The sequence below is a fragment of the Schistocerca piceifrons genome, unplaced genomic scaffold (assembly GCF_021461385.2).
Source record: "Schistocerca piceifrons isolate TAMUIC-IGC-003096 unplaced genomic scaffold, iqSchPice1.1 HiC_scaffold_574, whole genome shotgun sequence".
In the NCBI taxonomy this organism is placed as follows: Eukaryota; Metazoa; Arthropoda; class Insecta; order Orthoptera; family Acrididae; genus Schistocerca; species Schistocerca piceifrons.
The window spans coordinates 48,764-70,860 of NW_025728815.1; the positions used below are offsets into that span (position 1 = coordinate 48,764).

Sequence of the window (22,097 nt, forward strand, 5' to 3'; positions counted from 1 at the left end):
TACAAAGATTTACTCTGCCACAACAATTCGCTACCACTGAGGTCCACAGCGATGACTGACGGGTGCTGCCGTCTTTCGTCTATCGTCATCTGTGATCTTGGCTCAGGCCCGAAAAGACACGCTATTTTGAAATTTTCGGTTCAAAGCATTTCATTGGCCCATTTAAAATTGTGCTGCCCCCTGTGAGAATCGAACTCACGACCCCTGGTTTACAAGACCAATGCTCTGCCCCTGAGCTAAGGAGGCTGCTACAGCTTACACCTCTTTGCGATCGCTACAGCCCTCGAGAAAAATACATTTCAGAGTCCTGAAAATGCGTACAAAGATTTACTCTGCCACAACAATTCGCTACCACTGAGGTCCACAGCGATGACTGACGGGTGCTGCCGTCTTTCGTCTATCGTCATCTGTGATCTTGGCTCAGGCCCGAAAAGACACGCTATTTTGAAATTTTCGGTTCAAAGCATTACATTGGCCCATTTAAAATTGTGCTGCCCCCTGTGAGAATCGAACTCACGACCCCTGGTTTACAAGACCAGTGCTCTGCCCCTGAGCTAAGGAGGCTGCTACAGCTTACACCTCTTTGCGATCGCTACAGCCCTCGAGAAAAATACATTTCAGAGTCCTGAAAATGCGTACAAAGATTTACTCTGCCACAACAATTCGCTACCACTGAGGTCCACAGCGATGACTGACGGGTGCTGCCGTCTTTCGTCTATCGTCATCTGTGATCTTGGCTCAGGCCCGAAAAGACACGCTATTTTGAAACTTTCGGTTCAAAGCATTACATTGGCCCATTTAAAATTGTGCTGCCCCCTGTGAGAATCGAACTCACGACCCCTGGTTTACAAGACCAGTGCTCTGCCCCTGAGCTTCTTTTTTTTTTTTTTTTTTAATGCTCTACGACTTTTTTTTTTTTAATTGCTCAACGACCCTTTTTTTTTTTTTTTTTTTTTTTTTTTTTTTTTTTTTTTTTTTTTTCCTGGACCCTTAGTTGAAAAGCCTAATGCTCTACCGACCTTTTTTTTTTTTTTTTATTTTATTTTTTTTTTTCCGCCGTAATCTTCTCATGTTAGTAGTGTGCGTGGGACTATATTTTAGTATATGTTTTTTTTTATGTTTTTTTATTTTTTTATATTATGTTGTTTATTTTTTTACCTTTTTTTCCTTTATTGTTCCTTATTTTTTTTATTAAAGCTTGGTTAGTTCGAGCGCCATTGGGTAGTTGGCAAAAAGTATTTTATATCTGGGGTTACTGACAAGTTGTGTCGCTTTACTTACACTGTAGATTCTGAAATCATCATACGTATCGTCTTTTCGTTTAGTCATAATATAATCTATTGTATGGCCTGCCAACCAGGTCCACATATTCCGTTTCGACGGGGGGAAAAGGTCGTTATCAGGCTGCAGTATCATCTCGGGTGTTATTGCCGTGATCGTAGTTCTCCCGACCAGCGCCAGTAGCCACCGACACCATTCCCATATCTTTTTATTTTCCCCACAGATACATCTGTGCTGCAGTGTATCTATGAGGTCGCAGTCGCTGCACTTCTCGGTGGTTGCCAACTTGATTCTGTGGAGCTTTTCCTTAGTAGAAATTGTTTCGTTCACTACCTTGTACCACGTGGATCTGATTCCCGTATCCAGGACCGTATTAGTTATGTTCTTCCAGACCTTGGACCACCGTATATGTGGGTGCTTGATTTCCATTCTGTTCTTTCGACCATTGTCGTTCAGATACTTATACAGCTCTGCTGTTGTTTTGTCGCGTAAGACAGTGGTCTGCCGCCGAAGGTAACTCATGTCAAGAAAAAAACCTCCTGATGTGATTGAATGTGGGCGGTATGGAGTCCAAGCGGACAGGGGCCTCTAAACTAATGGGCCTGTGTGACTCGATGACAGCTCTGAGTACACTGTGTGGGTATTCGTGATAAATTTGGAGAGTTCTACGTATCAGAAGTGCTCGACATTTAGCGTCAACATCGACCACACCAAGGCCCCCATGACTGGGGGGGAGTGTCGTCACATTGATTCCCACTTTGAAGATATCACCTCGCCAGAGGTACCAACCGACAGCTGCCATCACCCGACTGGCTATTTTATCAATTATAGGTAGTATTTGGCCCACATACCAAATTTTCGATAAAATTTTTGTGTTTACAAAATGTACCCTTTGTAGTAAATTTTGTACTCTACTATTATTCTGTTGCAGGCACGCTCTCGTCATGTTGAGAATGTCCCTCCAAGCCGCCGCTGTCGTTTTCAGAGGGCAACTGGACATTTTGAGACCGAGAAGTTTCAGATTGTCGGTTCGCTCATATTCGTCAGTCCCGTGGAAAGGGAACCCATTCCCCAAAGGCAGCAATTTTGTTTTACGTCTGTTGAGTTTCGAACCGGACGCTTGTTCATAGTCCTGAACGATAGACTGCACGTCACGAAGGTCATGTGCAGAAGTAAGCACTACCCCCACATCATCCGCATATGCAATGCAAGTAATGGTGCTGCCATATATATTTATTCCTGGGAGCAGTTGATTGATCCTCCTAATGAGTGGCTCTATCGCAATGACAAAAAGCGTCATTGACAAGGGACAGCCCTGGCGGATAGACTTCTCTATAGGAATTGAGTGCGTAAGATGTCCATTAACGTTGATCTTTGACGTGGCCCGGTTCAAAAGATTTTTAATCATCTGGACGAATTGTTCTCCAAATCCAAGATGGGTCATCAACGGAAAAAGGTAATGGTGTCGGATCCTGTCAAAGGCTTTATTAAGATCGAGTGCTAAAATTGCCGCTTCCAGACCTGTAGTTGCGCAGTAGCTGATGATCTCTCTGTAGTCAGTCAGACTCTTAATGATCGTGCGCCCAGGAACCGCCGCCGTCTGACTAGGGTGTATTATTTTAGGAAGGACTCGTTTGATCCTGGCTGCCATGACGCGGGCTACTATCTTGTAGTCCGTGTTAAGTAAACAAATGGGGCGGAATTTATTCATGTCGTTACAGGGGTATTCTTTAGGGATGAGAACGATGATGCCGTCGTTGAAGCCTTCAGGTATATTTTGCCCTTCTTTAATTTCATTACATATTTCGACAAAACACCTTTCTAGCAAATACCAAAACTGTTTATAAAATTCCACCGGTAGCCCATCCGCACCAGGAGATTTATTTCCCTGCGCCTTTTGGAGCGCTGATTTGAGTTCTTGTGGGGTTATGTCCGCCAACAACAGGTCTACATCTGGTGGGTCCAGTCTTTCAGGTAGGCTAGTTTGCATACGTATCACAGACTCGTCGTCCACGGGTTCCAAGGCATAAAGCTTAGTGTAGTATTCTGCTACACATGTCTTGATGCCGCCTTGATCATTCACCTGGTCACCGTCCTCTGTTCGGAGACTATAGATCATTTTACGCTGTGCGCGACGCTTCTCTGCCCCAAGATGATATACCGAGGGTATTTCCCCCGCCGTGCTATGATGGTCCCTGGAGCGGATCATAATACCTTCCATTCGTTTCCTCTTCAATGCCGTTAATTTCGCCTTGACTTTTTTAATTCGTAAAAAGGTGTCTGCTGTTGGACAATTGCTTTCATATAATTCCCGAAGGCAGCGGAAGTAAAATTCGAACATACTCTGTTGGTCGCGGTTTCGTTCATAACAGTACGTTTTTAAGCAACGGATGAGTTGAGGTTTCGCACATTTGTACCACCAGCATAAGGTACTGGGGAAGTTCCGTCGTCGCCTGCTGCAGGTGCCCCACACGACTTCCATTCGTGTTCGCAAATCATCTTCTTGAAGAACAGCGACGTTGAGTTTCCACATGTTTCTGCCACGAAAGATGTTCTGTCGAGGCATTTTCAGGAGACAGTGATAGGCGAGATGGTCAGAAAAGTACACTGGCCACGTTTCAGGCCCTCCGACATTTGCACGTAAACACTGTGTGACATAAATTCTATCAAGTCGACTGGACGACGTAGAAGTGTGGAACGTGAAGCAGGGGCGGTCTCCATTAATGAGCTCCCACGTGTCAGTCAATCGCAACTCTCGTACGAGGCGGCCCAACTCCGCACTTTTATTAAAAGTCGGATGTTGATCTTTCCGCTTAAGCACGCAATTAAAGTCACCGGCTAAAACCATTCCCTCTCTAGCTCCTCTGATCAAATACAATAGGTCTTCGTCGTAAAAACGAGACCGTTGCTCTCGATTTTGGTGTCCGGAGGGGGCATAGATATTTACGAATCGAATCCCATTTATTGAACAAGATATTCCTCGGCCGTTTTCCAGCCGTTCAAAGTCAGATGCTTCTATTCCATCCTTTAATAAGATGGCGGTGCCAGATGCGCTACGTAACGTTGTGTTTAAGAATACTGCATAACCTGCAATATTGATCCGGAACCCACTAGCAACCTCTTGTAACATAGCAATATCAACGTCAGCGCTATAGAGGTAATCCCGGAGACTATCGACCTTCTGTATCGACGTGATTTTATTTATGTTCAGTGTGGCGATTTTATAAGTTTGCAGATGTGCCATGTAAGGGAAGACGATCCTTTTTGGTGGGGATGTTTCGTTGTGTTTAATAGATTTACTGATTTAAGTATTTATCATGTCCCTTTGTCAACGCTTACTGCAAATCGTATCATTATCAAGCATCACCAGTTGGCTAGCATGTTGGTGGACCACCACTCCCTGACGTCCGGAAGTTAACATTTTGGGGTGTCTGAATCCCGTACGTTGTACGCCCATCCTTTATCTGCAGTGCACGAATTAGTAAAATTCCGAGTCCTCATCATCCTGCTCCCGCGTGAACCGATCGCCTCCGTGTTCCTCGCCGTCGGTCTTTCCCTCCATCGTAGTAGCTGTGGGTGCATGTCCGCGGCCCTCGACATCGTCTTCCATCTCCTGGGCCCAGTCCAGCATGGAATCGTCTGTGCGTGTACGTTTCTTCTCCTCGACCATGTCCAATGATTGTTTATCCTTCTTCTTTGGAGGGCGTGTTCCCGAACCTGTAGAGCCAGATGCGTCCAGAATGTCCGGCGCACGGTCTGGCACATCCTCCTTCCGTGATTTCTTAAGCGTCTTCGGGCTCTGTGGGCGGTGTTCCGACGACGTTTCGTGCATTATATGATAAAACTGCGTCGCCTTTTCTCTCAACGGTGGTGCACATGTTGCCGCCCCTGCATGAGCAATTCTGCGCTTTTTGGTGTCCTGGGACAGCATCGGTGAGGCATTCGCGTTTGTCTGCATCATGTCAATATCCGATAAGTCTACCTGCCCCTCGTCGTGTGTGCGCACCACATTATTTCGTTGTAAGTCGCCGTCCACCTTTGACACCTCGGTGCTTCCGACCGGCGAGATCTGAGCGTCAGTTGCTGGCAAATCCGGACGGGGGGTATCCAAACGTACTTCATGCTGCAATAGGGCCCCAGTAGCAGTACTGTCGTCCTCTGTAGTAGATGTGGTGGTCGGGGGTTGACGGAGTACCGCGGAATACCTCACGGGCAGTTGCGACATAGTGGATGGCACTTTCGCCTCACCTACTGGTATTTGCGTCACGCGTCTTTGGGGACAATCAGTGCGGACATGTCCGGGAGAACCACATGCTGCGCATGTCCTCGGTTGACCATCATACATAACTATTGCTCTGTACCCGCAGACATTGATATACGATGGTATATGCTTTTGTAAATCAATTTTCACTTGGCGAATACCATTCAACACCGGAAATTTATGCATAGTAGACCACTTTTCCGCGACATTAGAGAGAACTGTACCGTAAGGTTTGAGCACAGAGTTAATTTGTTCGGCTGTAATTTCAAATGGCAGTTCGAAAATGCGAACGGTCCTAAGACCTAAACCAGCCTGAGTAACTTGCACATCTCCGATAGTACCGTCCGAATGTTTAAATTTCAGGGTCCCTCCACAAGCTTCAACAATGTTATCACACGTGACAGCATTTTTCAACTTAAGATAAACTGTACTACTACAGATCGACAAGTGAATTCCAATAAGATCGTCCATATTCAGTTTCAAAGAGTCTTCTATAAAGTTCTCTACTTCAAAAGATGTCGGTCGAACTAAAGACTGGTCAAACATCAACTTCAATGTGTCTCTTCGTGGTGGTTGTGCCATTACGAATTTCTAACCATGAATCGTCGTTACAGGGAAACAAGTACGCTAAGCGGCGTAACACTCACCACCACAGTCACGGCCAGCGGCGGCGAGAACGTAAACACAGCGCGTCCGCACAGCTCGCTCGCCGAAACCAGACTCTTAATTGTGCTGCCCCCTGTGAGAATCGAACTCACGATCCCTGGTTTACAAGACCAGTGCTCTGCCCCTGAGCTAAGGAGGCTGTTACAGCTTACACCTCTTTGCGATCGCTACAGCCCTCGAGAAAAATACATTTCAGAGTCCTGAAAATGCGTACAAAGATTTACTCTGCCACAACAATTCGCTACCACTGAGGTCCACAGCGATGACTGACGGGTGCTGCCGTCTTTCGTCTATCGTCATCTGTGATCTTGGCTCAGGCCCGAAAAGACACGCTATTTTGAAATTTTCGGTTCAAAGCATTACATTGGCCCATTTAAAATTGTGCTGCCCCCTGTGAGAATTGAACTCACGACCCCTGGTTTACAAGACCAGTGCTCTGCCCCTTTTTTTTTTTTTTTTTTTTTTTAAGAAGTTCAGTACTGAAATTAAAATCCTAAAACATGACTAAATAATGTAGACTGCTTACTGAAATAAAGATTAAAACACGAAAACTTCAGTCCTGGTGTAGAGAAGAAACATACATATAGGCGGCAAATCCAGAAACAGTATAAAAGAAAATGGCTCACACAGGTGACCTTAGCCAACACCCTCTCTTTCAAATGTCAGGCTAAGCATATTGGCAAAATCATCTCGGAGGCCTGGCAATCGCAAGCGCTGCCAGTAAGCAGTAAGCATGTACTGCCGAAACGCTAGGTGTCCATCCTCTTCATGACAACTGTTGACAAAATGTACGAAATGGCCAATCAACCACATGACGGTATGGAGCTTAGTCCGCGGAAAAAAGGAAGAATCGGGCCGGACGATGATGTCAATAGTATAAGCGGCTTCAGCAGACCTAGTGACAAAAGCAAGTTGTTTCCTGAGCCAACGCCAATTAGCAAGGTGCCCACAGCAGGTGAATCGATGTTCAAGGGTATCCAGGAGACCACACCGAGTACAGGTGTCCGTGTCAGAAAGAGCAATACGGTGCAGTCGTACATTGGTGGGAACCAAATTATTTATTACCCTATACCACGTGGACGCCACGGCCATAGAGTGGATCGGCAGACTAACATTCTTCCAGACGTTCCTCCAGGACACAGATGGAGACGCCAGTTCTATTGGATTGGGACCGGCCAGCCCCTCCCAGCGGGCAATCAAGCCCTTGGTCGTTGGCACCGGTCGCCGCAAGAAGACGTCACCGAGGTAACTCACCGCAATGTAAAATTCCCGAATGTGTTTCAACTTAAAATTTAGGCGTCCGACATCGACAGGTGGAGCAAGGCTCGCCGGACGCACAACAGTAAAAAGCCTGGATGTAATTGAAGTCACTTCTTGCGTAACAATAAGAGTCGTTCGGCGGACGTACAAAGCAGACGCCTTGCGAGTAATGTCAGAGAGGCCCAAGCCTCCGGAGATACGCGGTTTCGTCATTACCTCGTAACGTAACTTGAATAGATGGCCCTTCCATATAAACCTGCTAGACAATTGGCGCAACCTTTTCGCCACCATCATGGGAAGTGGGAACAGCTGAGCAACATAATAAGCTTTACATAGAACGTAGGTGTCTAAAATTCTGACTTTTTGCAAAATGGTAGCAGAGCGCTGCTCATGGACCATCAGAGCCCCCTGTATCTTCTCGGTGACCGATTTCCAATTGAGAGCCGCCATTTTTAGAGGACACCGATCAATGATAATCCCCAAGGACGTATGGCGATCGACAACAGTGGCCCAAGGGACGTCAGCATCGCGAAATCCTCGAATATCAAGGAACTTACATTTACCCTGATTGAGACGCGCTCCAGAGACACGACAGTATGCATCAACTGCCCCTTTCAACAACGGGATATCATCACGTTGACGGAGGAGAACAACGACATCATCCGCATATGCCTTAACCGAGAGCTTCCCACCAGAGAGGGACATACCCTGAAGCTTGAGAGCAATAGTCCGAAGCAGCGGTTCCAGGGACAATACGAATAAAGACATAGAGAGCGGACTACCCTGAGGCACTCCGCGGCGGATAGCAATGGGCGGCGTCAGCTGCCCATTGACTGACACCCGAGCTGTTATTCCCCTATACAAATTGCCAAGAACACCACGTGATGAAGCGTTAAAACCTATTGTACCTAAAACACGATCTAAAAACACATGACTGACGTGATCAAAAGCCTTATGAAAATCAAGGAAGGCAAAGGCACAATGTACGTTTGTAACCGCCGCAACCGAGACAACATCCCGATATTCGGCTACTGGTGTCAGAATAGATCTATCATGAAAACAACATTGATGTGCACCAATCACACCCCGAAGCAGAGAGGACAACCGGCTATTGAGCGCTCTAGCAGCTGTCTTGTAGTCAAAATTCAGCAATGTGAGCGGACGAAGATTGGCAGCAGATAAACGACCAGAAGACTTCGGAATTAAAACAATTTTCCCTACTTTAAAATCGGCAGGCACATCCATCCCCCTGACAATCTCATTTAAAATCTGCGTAAAAATGCCACCCAAAAGAGGCCAAAAACGGAGATAAAATTCTTTAGGCAGGCCGTCTGGACCCGGCGATTTACTGGACGGAGAGCGAGCAATAAAATCGAAAACCTCATCTACCTGGAACTCCCGGAGAAATTCGCCGTTCGCGTCAGGCGCGATCGTCGCAGTTAGATCCCCAAAGACATCTTCCGAAAGAGACTCACCAGAATCATCGGCAGAATATAGACTAGTGTAATATTGGTGAAGAGCACGAACCATTTCCTCCTGTGCAATAAGCTGTCGCCCATCATCCACCGTAAGAGAAGAGATGAAGGAGCGACGACGACGAGTCTGATGCCTTAGCAGGTGGTACAAGGATGTCAGCTCACCTTCAACAAGAGAGTGAGGTTTCGACTTAACTCGCAGACCATCCATCTGTCGTCGTTTAAGGCTCAAGAGCTTGGCTTTAATACGACGAACATCATGGATCCGCAGAGGAGAGGTACCCGCCGCGTCATATAGTTCACGCAGGACAGAGTAGTAATATTCATACGTGTTCTTAAAATCACGCGCCCTTGCAGCACAGTAAAAAATCAAAGTCTGACGAATCTTGGGCTTGGCAAACGCAGTCCACCAAACCAGCAAGGAGGGGTAACGCGGAACAGAGCGAAGACATCGCTCCCACACGGCACTTATAACATCATCTATAGCACTGTCGGCAAGGTGGGAAACATTTAACATCCACTGGGAACGATAAAGTTTTGCAGGTTGGTGACTAAGATTTACAGTTGCAGTAAAAGCACAATGGTCAGAAAAACTAGTAGGAATAACATCGACAGAAAGAATTTTATCACATAAAAAATCAGATAAATAGAATCTGTCGAGTCTACTGCATGAGGACGCGGTAAAAAACGTATATTTCACCAGGGTTGGATATTTGTGTTCCCAAACATCACGCAGATGCATCGTACGAACTAAGTCATGTAAATCACGGCAATAATTAAAATTGGGGGACTGGTCTGCAGGGCGTAAAACACAATTAAAATCGCCTCCGAGCAGGAGACTCCGAGGACTCTGGCGCAAAAGATAAATAAGCTCTTCTTTATAAAAGCGCGAGCGAGCCACAGTGTGACCCGAACCAGAGGGGGCATACAAAACAACGAGGCGGAGATCAAAAAGACGACAACCAATCCCACGGCCAGAGTCAAGGAATTCAATGTCAGTAATAGGAATGCCCTCTCGAAAGAAAAGAGCAGTTCCTGTTGAATATTCCGGCGCGACATTAAAAACAGTTTGAAATCCAGGTAGAGAGAGATCAGAAAACAACACTTCCTGCAAGAACACTACGTCCGCACAGGCGTCGTAAATAAACTGCCGCAAAGAGGCAATGCGAACGTCGGACTCAATACGGTTAAGATTTAAGGTAAGAAAGGTGTATGCTTGAACCATAGAGAGAAAAGCGAGAAAACAAATCACCTACACCGACGCACCAGCGTCACAGTCCATAGCAGGGGTGACGGAGGCATCCGAGGGAGGGGGACTGCTACCCCGTTCCGTGGATCCCTTACGTTTCGGTTTTTTACGAACAGCATTAACGTTCGGCTGAACGCGTAACTTGCGTCGGCTGACGGGCAAGGAAGCTTCAGCCGCCGGTGACGTAGGAGGGTCAAGTTCTGTATCCGACACCACCCGCGCCGGTCCACATGCGGGATCGGGGGTCGCGGGGGAAACATCCGACAAAACGGAATGGTCAACACCTGCACTAGCTTCCGGCAAACATGGACTGCACGGAGGCGAAACGTGAGCGGGAAGGTCCGAGGCCGCAGAGTTGGAAGGAAGCGGAGCAGCTCCGCTGGCAGAGGTATGGGGCAGCGAAGCAGGAAGTTGTCGCGGCTCCACTTGTTGTGACATCGAAGTCGGTTCGGAAGACGGCGCCAACAGGCCCGACCGACGACCCGACTCGAGAGAAGCTGCGTCGGAGGCCGGAGGGGCGCCAGCAGCCGCCACCGGAACCGCTACCTCAGGAGGGCAGGGAGCAGCTACAGTACACAGTGGCTCGGAGGATGCCGGTCGCTCGGACTGGGGCATCTCAGGGAGATCCTCATCCGTACTATTTCCATCGTGTGGGCGACGCCTCTTATTATTCAAAAGTGGCACACCCACCTGAGGGACAGACGGAACAACATCAGATTTAGCACGCAAAGGAGGAAATTCTGTATCAGCGGTGCGCAAAACCTGTGGAGGGGCGCTACTACCACTGGACTGTGCTACACCAAGAGCAGAACCACCTGCAACGAGGTCAGCGACCGTTAACTTGCGACGCTGTTCGAGAGAATTTTTTAAAACAAAAACTCTCCGCGGACAGTCGGTACGCACGTGACCACTTTCATTGCACAAAAAACAGGTGCCAACCTGACCACTATATGTTACATGGACACGATATCCACCGATCTGCAGGTGAGATGGAATATTCTGCTTAACGTGCATTTCGACTGAACGAATACCACTGTAACATTGCAGGCGATGTTGGCTTGACCAGCGTTCAAGGCGAATGCTCTTTACATCACCATACTTCTGTAGACCCTCCTTAAGATAGACATTATCTACCTCCGGTGGAAGGTTGTAAACACGAACATTGGTATACGTGATGGAAGCATTGGAAAGCAGCACGGTACTTACAGAATCATCCCGATGCCGAAAGAGAACTTGATGACCATATTTAGAAAGGATTTTATCAACCTGAAGTGGGTCCATAAACTTAACAAAGAAAACATAGAGTTCGGTATCAAAATAAGCAGTGTGCACCTGATCCGAATGAACACCAAAGGTATCTACCAACCAATCATGAATCTCAAGAGAACTAGGTTGCACATGGCGGGTTGACTTGTCAAAAGCAAAACTAACTGTAGCCTGACGAGGAATAACCTGGGACGACATTTTCAAAATATGCGGTCGAAACCGCTACACAAAAAAAAACACTGAAATACGGACAGAAAGTAACACAAGGTACGAAACAACGACGGAGAAACACTCTCAGAAGTTGCAACACAACACGTAACAAAAACGATAGTCCACTATACGTAACGCTACGGCGGAGCGGAAGACTAGGCACGTCCACACTGCACGGCGTCTAAAGCGGAACTGCCCCTGAGCTAAGGAGGCTGTTACAGCTTACACCTCTTTGCGATCGCTACAGCCCTCGAGAAAAATACATTTCAGAGTCCTGAAAATGCGTACAAAGATTTACTCTGCCACAACAATTCGCTACCACTGAGGTCCACAGCGATGACTGACGGGTGCTGCCGTCTTTCGTCTATCGTCATCTGTGATCTTGGCTCAGGCCCGAAAAGACACGCTATTTTGAAATTTTCGGTTCAAAGCATTACATTGGCCCATTTAAAATTGTGCTGCCCCCTGTGAGAATCGAACTCACGACCCCTGGTTTACAAGACCAGTGCTCTGCCCCTGAGCTAAGGAGGCTGCTACAGCTTACACCTCTTTGCGATCGCTACAGCCCTCGAGAAAAATACATTTCAGAGTCCTGAAAATGCGTACAAAGATTTACTCTGCCACAACAATTCGCTACCACTGAGGTCCACAGCGATGACTGACGGGTGCTGCCGTCTTTCGTCTATCGTCATCTGTGATCTTGGCTCAGGCCCGAAAAGACACGCTATTTTGAAATTTTCGGTTCAAAGCATTACATTGGCCCATTTAAAATTGTGCTGTCCCCTGTGAGAATCGAACTCACGACCCCTGGTTTACAAGACCAGTGCTCTGCCCCTGAGCTAAGGAGGCTGTTACAGCTTACACCTCTTTGCGATCGCTACAGCCCTCGAGAAAAATACATTTCAGAGTCCCGAAAATGCGTACAAAGATTTACTCTGCCACAACAATTCGCTACCACTGAGGTCCACAGCGATGACTGACGGGTGCTGCCGTCTTTCGTCTATCGTCATCTGTGATCTTGGCTCAGGCCCGAAAAGACACGCTATTTTGAAATTTTCGGTTCAAAGCATTACATTGGCCCATTTAAAATTGTGCTGCCCCCTGTGAGAATCGAACTCACGACCCCTGGTTTACAAGACCAGTGCTCTGCCCCTGAGCTAAGGAGGCTGCTACAGCTTACACCTGTTTGCGATCGCTACAGCCCTCGAGAAAAATACATTTCAGAGTCCTGAAAATGCGTACAAAGATTTACTCTGCCACAACAATTCGCTACCACTGAGGTCCACAGCGATGACTGACGGGTGCTGCCGTCTTTCGTCTATCGTCATCTGTGATCTTGGCTCAGGCCCGAAAAGACACGCTATTTTGAAATTTTCGGTTCAAAGCATTACATTGGCCCATTTAAAATTGTGCTGCCCCCTGTGAGAATCGAACTCACGACCCCTGGTTTACAAGACCAGTGCTCTGCCCCTTTTTTTTTTTTTTTTTTTTTTTTTAATTTTCTTTTTGAAATAAAGAGTATTACACGCAGAAGGTCCCCGGTTCGATCCCGGGCGGGAACACAACAATTTTAATCTATATTTCGGATTTCATTTCCGAGATGACCTCACGTCCGCGTATGCAGAGACAAGCAATGTCGTATGCTAGACGGATAGGGCGTCATTTTACTGTCAAATACTGTTGCTCTCTTATTGCACCGGTATTTGGTAACTGAGAACGCCCCTAGCTCCATTATGGCTGGCAAAATTTATAATCCGGTTCTTCTGGGCTACTTCAAGTGCGCTTGCTGCTGGCTTTCCTGAGCTCACCCTACTCGCCTTGTCACAGCTCTGTCAAAGTGTGATGCTAACTAATAATGAGAAACTCTCAGCCACGCTCAATCTTACATGCCACCCCTTGGTTGTTGCCGTCGCTAGTAAGATGAGGGTAGACTGTCGCACATTTAAGCTGAATCTCCACTCACGGTGCACATATTCCGCAAAGACAACCTTGTTTTCCGTTGCATGCAAAATTACCGTCTGCGTTTCTATCGAATTCCACCTACGTACTTTACTGGTGCCGCATTCTTGTTATATCCACGTGCTATAACAGGCGTCTACTCTTCATTGAGGAGCTGCAACCGGGACTGAGTTCCACCTACTCTTCAGCACGGTCAAAATGGCAGGGCTCGTCCGGGATTTGAACCCGGGACCTCCTGCACCCAAAGCAGGAATCATACCCCTTTTTTTTTTTTTTTTTTTTTTTTTTTTTGGACCGAAGACGTTTTGACTATTTTTTTTTTTTTTTTTTTTTTAACCCTAAGCTGGAATCATACCCCTAGACCAACTTTTTTGTTTTTTTTTAAATGCCTGCAATTCAGTCTCAGCTCATTATGAGCAAGTGAAAGCGTAATTATTATTCCTCTAACAAATATATCTATTGAAAAAAAAATTATTAAGGAACATCCACAACACAGCCACTTCAAAAGAAGTACACTACTGAAATTAAAATCCTAAAACATGACTATATAATGTAGACTGCTTTGTGAAATAAAGATTTAAAAAAAGAAACACGAAAACTTCAGTCCTCGTGTAGAGAAGAAACATACATAAAGGCGGCAAATCCAGAAACAGTATAAAAGAAAATGGCTCACACAGGTGACCTTAGCCAACACCCTCTCTTTCAAATGTCAGGCTAAGCATATTGGCAAAATCATCTCGGAGGCCTGGCAATCGCAAGCGCTGCCAGTAAGCAATAAGCATGTACTGCCGAAACGCTAGGTGTCCATCCTCTTCATGACAACTGTTGACAAAATGTACGAAATGGCCAATCAACCACATGACGGTATGGAGCTTCGTTCGCGGAAAAAAGGAAGAATCGGGCCGGACGATGATGTCAATAGTATAAGCGGCTTCAGCAGACCTAGTGACAAAGGCAAGTTGTTTCCTGAGCCAACGCCAATTAGCAAGGTGCCCACAGCAGGTGAATCGATGTTCAAGGGTATCCACGAGACCACACCGAGTACAGGTGTCCGTGTCAGAAAGACCAATACGGTGCAGTCGTACATTGGTGGGAACCAAATTATTTATTACCCTATACCACGTGGACGCCACGGCCATAGAGTGGATCGGCAGACTAACATTCTTCCAGACGTTCCTCCAGGACACAGATGGAGACGCCAGTTCTATTGGATTGGGACCGGCCAGCCCCTCCCAGCGGGCAATCAAGCCCTTGGTCGTTGGCACCGGTCGCCGCAAGAAGACGTCACCGAGATAACTCACCGCAATGTAAAATTCCCGAATGTGTTTCAACTTAAAATTTAGGCGTCCGACATCGACAGGTGGAGCAAGGCTCGCCGGACGCACAACAGTAAAAAGCCTGGATGTAATTGAAGTCACTTCTTGCGTAACAATAAGAGTCGTTCGGCGGACGTACAAAGCAGACGCCTTGCGAGTAATGTCAGAGAGGCCCAAGCCTCCGGAGATACGCGGTTTCGTCATTACCTCGTAACGTAACTTGAATAGATGGCCCTTCCATATAAACCTGCTAGACAATTGGCGCAACCTTTTCGCCACCATCATGGGAAGTGGGAACAGCTGAGCAACATAATAAGCTTTACATAGAACGTAGGTGTCTAAAATTCTGACTTTTTGCAAAATGGTAGCAGAGCGCTGCTCATGGACCATCAGAGCCCCCTGTATCTTCTCGGTGACCGATTTCCAATTGAGAGCCGCCATTTTTAGAGGACACCGATCAATGATAATCCCCAAGGACGTATGGCGATCGACAACAGTGGCCCAAGGGACGTCAGCATCGCGAAATCCTCGAATATCAAGGAACTTACATTTACCCTGATTGAGACGCGCTCCAGAGACACGACAGTATGCATCAACTGCCCCTTTCAACAACGGGATATCATCACGTTGACGGAGGAGAACAACGACATCATCCGCATATGCCTTAACCGAGAGCTTCCCACCAGAGAGGGACATACCCTGAAGCTTGAGAACAATAGTCCGAAGCAGCGGTTCCAGGGACAATACGAATAAAGACATAGAGAGCGGACTACCCTGAGGCACTCCGCGGCGGATAGCAATGGGCGGCGTCAGCTGCCCATTGACTGACACCCGAGCTGTTATTCCCCTATACAAATTGCCAAGAACACCACGTGATGAAGCGTTAAAACCTATTGTACCTAAAACACGATCTAAAAACACATGACTGACGTGATCAAAAGCCTTATGAAAATCAAGGAAGGCAAAGGCACAATGTACGTTTGTAACCGCCGCAACCGAGACAACATCCCGATATTCGGCTACTGGTGTCAGAATAGATCTATCATGAAAACAACATTGATGTGCACCAATCACACCCCGAAGCAGAGAGGACAACCGGCTATTGAGCGCTCTAGCAGCTGTCTTGTAGTCAAAATTCAGCAATGTGAGCGGACGAAGATTGGCAGCAGATAAACGACCAGAAGACTTCGGAATTAAAACAATTTTCCCTACTTTAAAATCGGCAGGCACATCCATCCCCCTGACAATCTCATTTAAAATCTGCGTAAAAATGCCACCCAAAAGAGGCCAAAAACGGAGATAAAATTCTTTAGGCAGGCCGTCTGGACCCGGCGATTTACTGGACGGAGAGCGAGCAATAAAATCGAAAACCTCATCTACCTGGAACTCCCGGAGAAATTCGCCGTTCGCGTCAGGCGCGATCGTCGCAGTTAGATCCCCAAAGACATCTTCCGAAAGAGACTCACCAGAATCATCGGCAGAATATAGACTAGTGTAATATTGGTGAAGAGCACGAACCATTTCCTCCTGTGCAATAAGCTGTCGCCCATCATCCACCGTAAGAGAAGAGATGAAGGAGCGACGACGACGAGTCTGATGCCTTAGCAGGTGGTACAAGGATGTCAGCTCACCTTCAACAAGAGAGTGAGGTTTCGACTTAACTCGCAGACCATCCATCTGTCGTCGTTTAAGGCTCAAGAGCTTGGCTTTAATACGACGAACATCATGGATCCGCAGAGGAGAGGTACCCGCCGCGTCATATAGTTCACGCAGGACAGAGTAGTAATATTCATACGTGTTCTTAAAATCACGCGCCCTTGCAGCACATAAAAAAATCAAAGTCTGACGAATCTTGGGCTTGGCAAACGCAGTCCACCAAACCAGCAAGGAGGGGTAACGCGGAACAGAGCGAAGACATCGCTCCCACACGGCACTTATAACATCATCTATAGCACTGTCGGCAAGGTGGGAAACATTTAACATCCACTGGGAACGATAAAGTTTTGCAGGTTGGTGACTAAGATTTACAGTTGCAGTAAAAGCACAATGGTCAGAAAAACTAGTAGGAATAACATCGACAGAAAGAAGTTTATCACATAAAAAATCAGATAAATAGAATCTGTCGAGTCTACTGCATGAGGACGCGGTAAAAAACGTATATTTCACCAGGGTTGGATATTTGTGTTCCCAAACATCACGCAGATGCATCGTACGAACTAAGTCATGTAAATCACGGCAATAATTAAAATTGGGGGACTGGTCTTCAGGGCGTAAAACACAATTAAAATCGCCTCCGAGCAGGAGACTCCGAGGACTCTGGCGCAAAAGATAAATAAGCTCTTCTTTATAAAAGCGCGAGCGAGCCACAGTGTGACCCGAACCAGAGGGGGCATACAAAACAACGAGGCGGAGATCAAAAAGACGACAACCAATCCCACGGCCAGAGTCAAGGAATTCAATGTCAGTAATAGGAATGCCCTCTCGAAAGAAAAGAGCAGTTCCTGTTGAATATTCCGGCGCGACATTAAAAACAGTTTGAAATCCAGGTAGAGAGAGATCAGAAAACAACACTTCCTGCAAGAACACTACGTCCGCACAGGCGTCGTAAATAAACTGCCGCAAAGAGGCAATGCGAACGTCGGACTCAATACGGTTAAGATTTAAGGTAAGAAAGGTGTATGCTTGAACCATAGAGAGAAAAGCGAGAAAGGAAATCACCTACACCGACGCACCAACGTCACAGTCCATAGCAGGGGAGACGGAGGCATCCGAGGGAGGGGGACTGGTACCCCGTTCCGCGGATCCCTTACGCTTCGGTTTTTTACGAACAGCATTAACGTTCGGCTGAACGCGTAACTTGCGTCGGCTGACGGGCAAGGAAGCTTCAGCCGCCGGTGACGTAGGAGGGTCAAGTTCTGTATCCGACACCACCCGCGCCGGTCCACATGCGGGATCCGGGGCCGCGGGGGAAACATCCGACAAAACGGAATGGTCAACACCTGCACTAGCTTCCGGCAAACATGGACTGCACGGAGGCGAAACGTGAGCAGGAAGGTCCGAGGCAGCAGAGTTGGAAGGAAGCGGAGCAGCTCCGCTGGCAGAGGTATGGGGCAGCGAAGCAGGAAGTTGTCGCGGCTCCACTTGTTGTGACATCGAAGTCGGTTCGGAAGACGGCGCCAACAGGCCCGACCGACGACCCGACTCGAGAGAAGCTGCGTCGGAGGCCGGAGGGGCGCCAGCAGCCGCTACCGGAACCGCTACCTCAGGAGGGCAGGGAGCAGCTACAGTACACAGTGGCTCGGAGGATGCCGGTCGCTCGGACTGGGGCATCTCAGGGAGATCCTCATCCGTACTATTTCCATCGTGTGGGCGACGCCTCTTATTATTCAAAAGTGGCACACCCACCTGAGGGACAGACGGAACAACAGCAGATTTAGCACGCAAAGGAGGAAATTCTGTGTCAGGGTTGTGCAAAACCTGTGGCGGGGCGCTACTACCACTGGACTGTGCTACACCAAGAGCAGAACCACCTGCAACGAGGTCAGCGACCGTTAACTTGCGACGCTGTTCGAGAGAATTTTTTAAAACAAAAACTCTCCGCGGACAGTCGGTACGCACGTGACCACTTTCATTGCACAAAAAACAGGTGCCAACCTGACCACTATATGTTACATGGACACGATATCCACCGATCTGCAGGTGAGATGGAATATTCTGCTTAACGTGCATTTCGACTGAACGAATACCACTGTAACATTGCAGGCGATGTTGGCTTGACCAGCGTTCAAGGCGAATGCTCTTTATATCACCATACTTCTGTAGACCCTCCTTAAGATAGACATTATCCACCTCCGGTGGAAGGTTGTAAACACGAACACTGGTGTACGTAATGGAAGCATTGGAAAGCAGCACGGTACTTACAGAATCATCCCGATGCCGAAAGAGAACTTGATGACCGTATTTAGAAAGAATTTTATCAACCTGAAGTGGGTCCATAAACTTAACAAAGAAAACATACAGTTCGGTATCAAAATAAGCAGTGTGCACCTGATCCGAATGAACACCAAAGGTATCTACCAACCAATCATGAATCTCAAGAGAACTAGGTTGCACATGGCGGGTTGACTTGTCAAAAGCAAAACTAACTGTAGCCTGACGAGGAATAACCTGGGACGACATTTTCAAAATATGCGGTCGAAACCGCTACACAAAAAAACACTGAAATAAGGACAGAAAGTAACACAAGGTACGAAACAACGACGGAGAAACACTCACAGAAGTTGCAACACAACACGTAAACAAAAACGATAGTCCACTATACGTAACGCTACGGCGGAGCGGAAGACTAGGCACGTCCACACTGCACGGCGTCTAAAGCGGAACTGCCCCTGAGCTAAGGAGGCTGCTACAGCTTACACCTCTTTGCGATCGCTACAGCTCTCGAGAAAAATACATTTCAGAGTCCTGAAAATGCGTACAAAGATTTACTCTGCCACAACAATTCGCTACCACTGAGGTCCACAGCGATGACTGACGGGTGCTGCCGTCTTTCGTCTATCGTCATCTGTGATCTTGGTTCAGGCCCGAAAAGACACGCTATTTTGAAATTTTCGGTTCAAAGCATTACATTGGCCCATTTAAAATTGTGCTGCCCCCTGTGAGAATCGAACTCACGACCCCTGGTTTACAAGACCAGTGCTCTGCCCCTTTTTTTTTTTTTTTTTTTTTTTTTTTTATAAAAATGCTTGCTTTATTGACAACCATTGTGGTTCAAGCACTCAACATGGGTGTACAGTGAAAATAGTTCTTATGATAAGAAAACTAACCAACAGACAATTTTAAACGAACATTATAAAACATGTATCAATGTAACAAACATGATTTGCCAATTTTTAAGAATTTAGCATTATACTATTTTTAATTTTTCATACAAAAAAGAGAAGCAGATTCAAGAGTGTGAGCGGCTGCAAACACCAAACTGCTACTGTTGTTTACAGTCACCTGGTGTTGGGTTATTACCAGAACGAACAGAAATACGATTGCCAGGCTTGTATGTAGGATCATCATCATCATCTTCCTCTTCTTCACCTTCTTCACCCTCCTCTTCCTCTTCAAAATCTTCATCTTCTAATGCTTCACCTGTATAATACAGGACAGCTCTGGGAACAATTCTCTCTCTGATGTAATGACCAATTTCGAAGTCTGTAGTCAGCAAAGCACGAGTTTCTTCATCAATTTCAGCATCTTGGTCATCGGGAACTGCTGGAGGTGAAAAGAAGTTGAAAAATGAATCATTCTGAATGGTCTTTGTAACTGTTCTCACAGCACCTCGAGACTTATGTTTCTGCTTCTTCTTAATTGTCTTCACTGTAACATTCTTCCCCTTTTTCCAGTCAATAACACACCCTTTACATTTAAATATTTCTGGTCCCTCAAAACTAAAGGGATCACTTTCATCTGGCTTACACTTCATTTCATATTCCTTAGTTAGAACTGAATTGGAGAAGTATTCATTTTGTGAAAAATGAAATTCTAAAACAAATCCCATTGGACTGGACTCCAGAAATATTACTTTAATATCAATTAGATGTTTCAAAATTGGTTCATCATGCTCTTGCACCATTTCAGATAGCAACTGGACATTTTTGAAGATAGTAAGCCAAAAGTCTGGAATGCCCTTAACATCTTCATTTTTATTCACATCATTTTTATCTCCTTCAGAGTCACCTCCATCAATTTTAACTTTTTTCTTGAGGGCATCACTCACTTCATCAATCTTCTCATCATCAGATTCCCATTCACATTCTGCATCTGTTGGCTCATATAGGCCTGATATCACTTCTCCCCGTTTTTCATACAATGGTGAATATAGCTTATGGTATTTGCATTCTAAAAGATGTACTTCTTCATAAAATTTTGCTTCTATGTGGGTAGATTCAAGCTGAAGTTTTTTTAATGCTTTTATTCTTCGTTTCACAGAAGCTGGTAGAGCCTCCATCATCTCTCTGTGCAGAGTTCCTTGTAGCGCTGCCAAGACTTCGGGTCTCTGTAACATTTCTTCAGTTATCGCAACTTTTGTTGGTTCTTCTTCCTCCTCCATTTCTTCAAGATCCTCAGCCGAATCGCCAATTCTTTCCGGATCTGCCATGGCTTTACAGAAAATTCGAAAATTTATATTCACCTTTTTACCGCTCACGCCCCTGAGCTAAGGAGGCTGCTACAGCTTACACCTCTTTGCGATCGCTACAGCCCTCGAGAAAAATACATTTCAGAGTCCTGAAAATGCGTACAAAGATTTACTCTGCCACAACAATTCGCTACCACTGAGGTCCACAGCGATGACTGACGGGTGCTGCCGTCTTTCGTCTATCGTCATCTGTGATCTTGGCTCAGGCCCGAAAAGACACGCTATTTTGAAATTTTCGGTTCAAAGCATTACATTGGCCCATTTAAAATTGTGCTGCCCCCTGTGAGAATCGCACTCACGACCCCTGGTTTACAAGACCAGTGCTCTGCCCCTGAGCTAAGGAGGCTGCTACAGCTTACACCTCTTTGCGATCGCTACAGCCCTCGAGAAAAATACATTTCAGAGTCCTGAAAATGCGTACAAAGATTTACTCTGCCACAACAATTCGCTACCACTGAGGTCCACAGCGATGACTGACGGGTGCTGCCGTCTTTCGTCTATCGTCATCTGTGATCTTGGCTCAGGCCCGAAAAGACACGCTATTTTGAAATTTTCGGTTCAAAGCATTACATTGGCCCATTTAAAATTGTGCTGCCCCCTGTGAGAATCGAACTCACGACCCCTGGTTTACAAGACCAGTGCTCTGCCCTTTTTTTTTTTTTTTTTTTTTTTTTTTTGTCTGTTGTGACCTATATAGCACATTAAACGAGTAATGCCTGTAAGAGCAAGCAATTTTACGATAATTCGAAGAAATATCATTATCCTACGAAGGCTAAGACTCCCATGATTATCAACTAGCTATTAGAAGCTGAGCAAATGAATTTCCTTTAAAATAGGTTTAAAACATAGGGAGGTTCTGACCGAGTGGGCATGCTCTGGAGCCTCTTTGCTCCTGAGATTAGAAAAACAGTCCTCTGGGCCGGATTTGAACCAGCGACCTATGGATAACTGTGAATCCTTCACTACA

At 46.4% G+C, this 22,097-nt stretch overlaps 1 protein-coding gene and 7 non-coding genes across 8 annotated transcripts; all 8 read right to left on the reverse strand.

Annotated features, from left to right (window-relative positions):
- Nucleotides 1-174: 174 nt before the first annotated feature.
- Nucleotides 175-246, reverse strand: Trnat-ugu. The gene has a single exon. It is a non-coding gene; the product is annotated as a tRNA-Thr (tRNA).
- A 246-nt stretch (nt 247-492) lies between these two features.
- Nucleotides 493-564, reverse strand: Trnat-ugu. Its single transcript has one exon. It is a non-coding gene; the product is annotated as a tRNA-Thr (tRNA).
- Nucleotides 565-6,275: 5,711 nt separating this feature from the next.
- On the reverse strand, nt 6,276-6,347 carry Trnat-ugu. The gene has a single exon. It is a non-coding gene; the product is annotated as a tRNA-Thr (tRNA).
- Nucleotides 6,348-12,127: 5,780 nt separating this feature from the next.
- On the reverse strand, nt 12,128-12,199 carry Trnat-ugu. The gene has a single exon. It is a non-coding gene; the product is annotated as a tRNA-Thr (tRNA).
- A 246-nt stretch (nt 12,200-12,445) lies between these two features.
- On the reverse strand, nt 12,446-12,517 carry Trnat-ugu. The gene has a single exon. It is a non-coding gene; the product is annotated as a tRNA-Thr (tRNA).
- Nucleotides 12,518-12,763: 246 nt separating this feature from the next.
- On the reverse strand, nt 12,764-12,835 carry Trnat-ugu. Its single transcript has one exon. It is a non-coding gene; the product is annotated as a tRNA-Thr (tRNA).
- A 6,840-nt stretch (nt 12,836-19,675) lies between these two features.
- LOC124760560 (nucleosome assembly protein 1-like 1) lies at nt 19,676-21,139 on the reverse strand. The gene is made up of 2 exons (XM_047249102.1): nt 21,125-21,139; nt 19,676-21,093 (listed from the first exon to the last, which is right to left on the reverse strand). The coding sequence occupies exon 2, from the start codon at nt 21,089-21,091 to the stop codon at nt 19,925-19,927; it is 1,167 nt and encodes a 388-aa protein (XP_047105058.1). The 5' UTR covers nt 21,092-21,093; nt 21,125-21,139; the 3' UTR covers nt 19,676-19,924.
- A 265-nt stretch (nt 21,140-21,404) lies between these two features.
- On the reverse strand, nt 21,405-21,476 carry Trnat-ugu. The gene has a single exon. It is a non-coding gene; the product is annotated as a tRNA-Thr (tRNA).
- Between the last annotated feature and the right edge of the window lie 621 nt (nt 21,477-22,097).

Bases quoted from the DNA above. Each gene is read 5' to 3' on its own strand.
- LOC124760560 (XM_047249102.1), bottom strand. From the start codon at position 21,091: ATGGCAGATCCGGAAAGAATTGGCGATTCGGCTGAGGATCTTGAAGAA.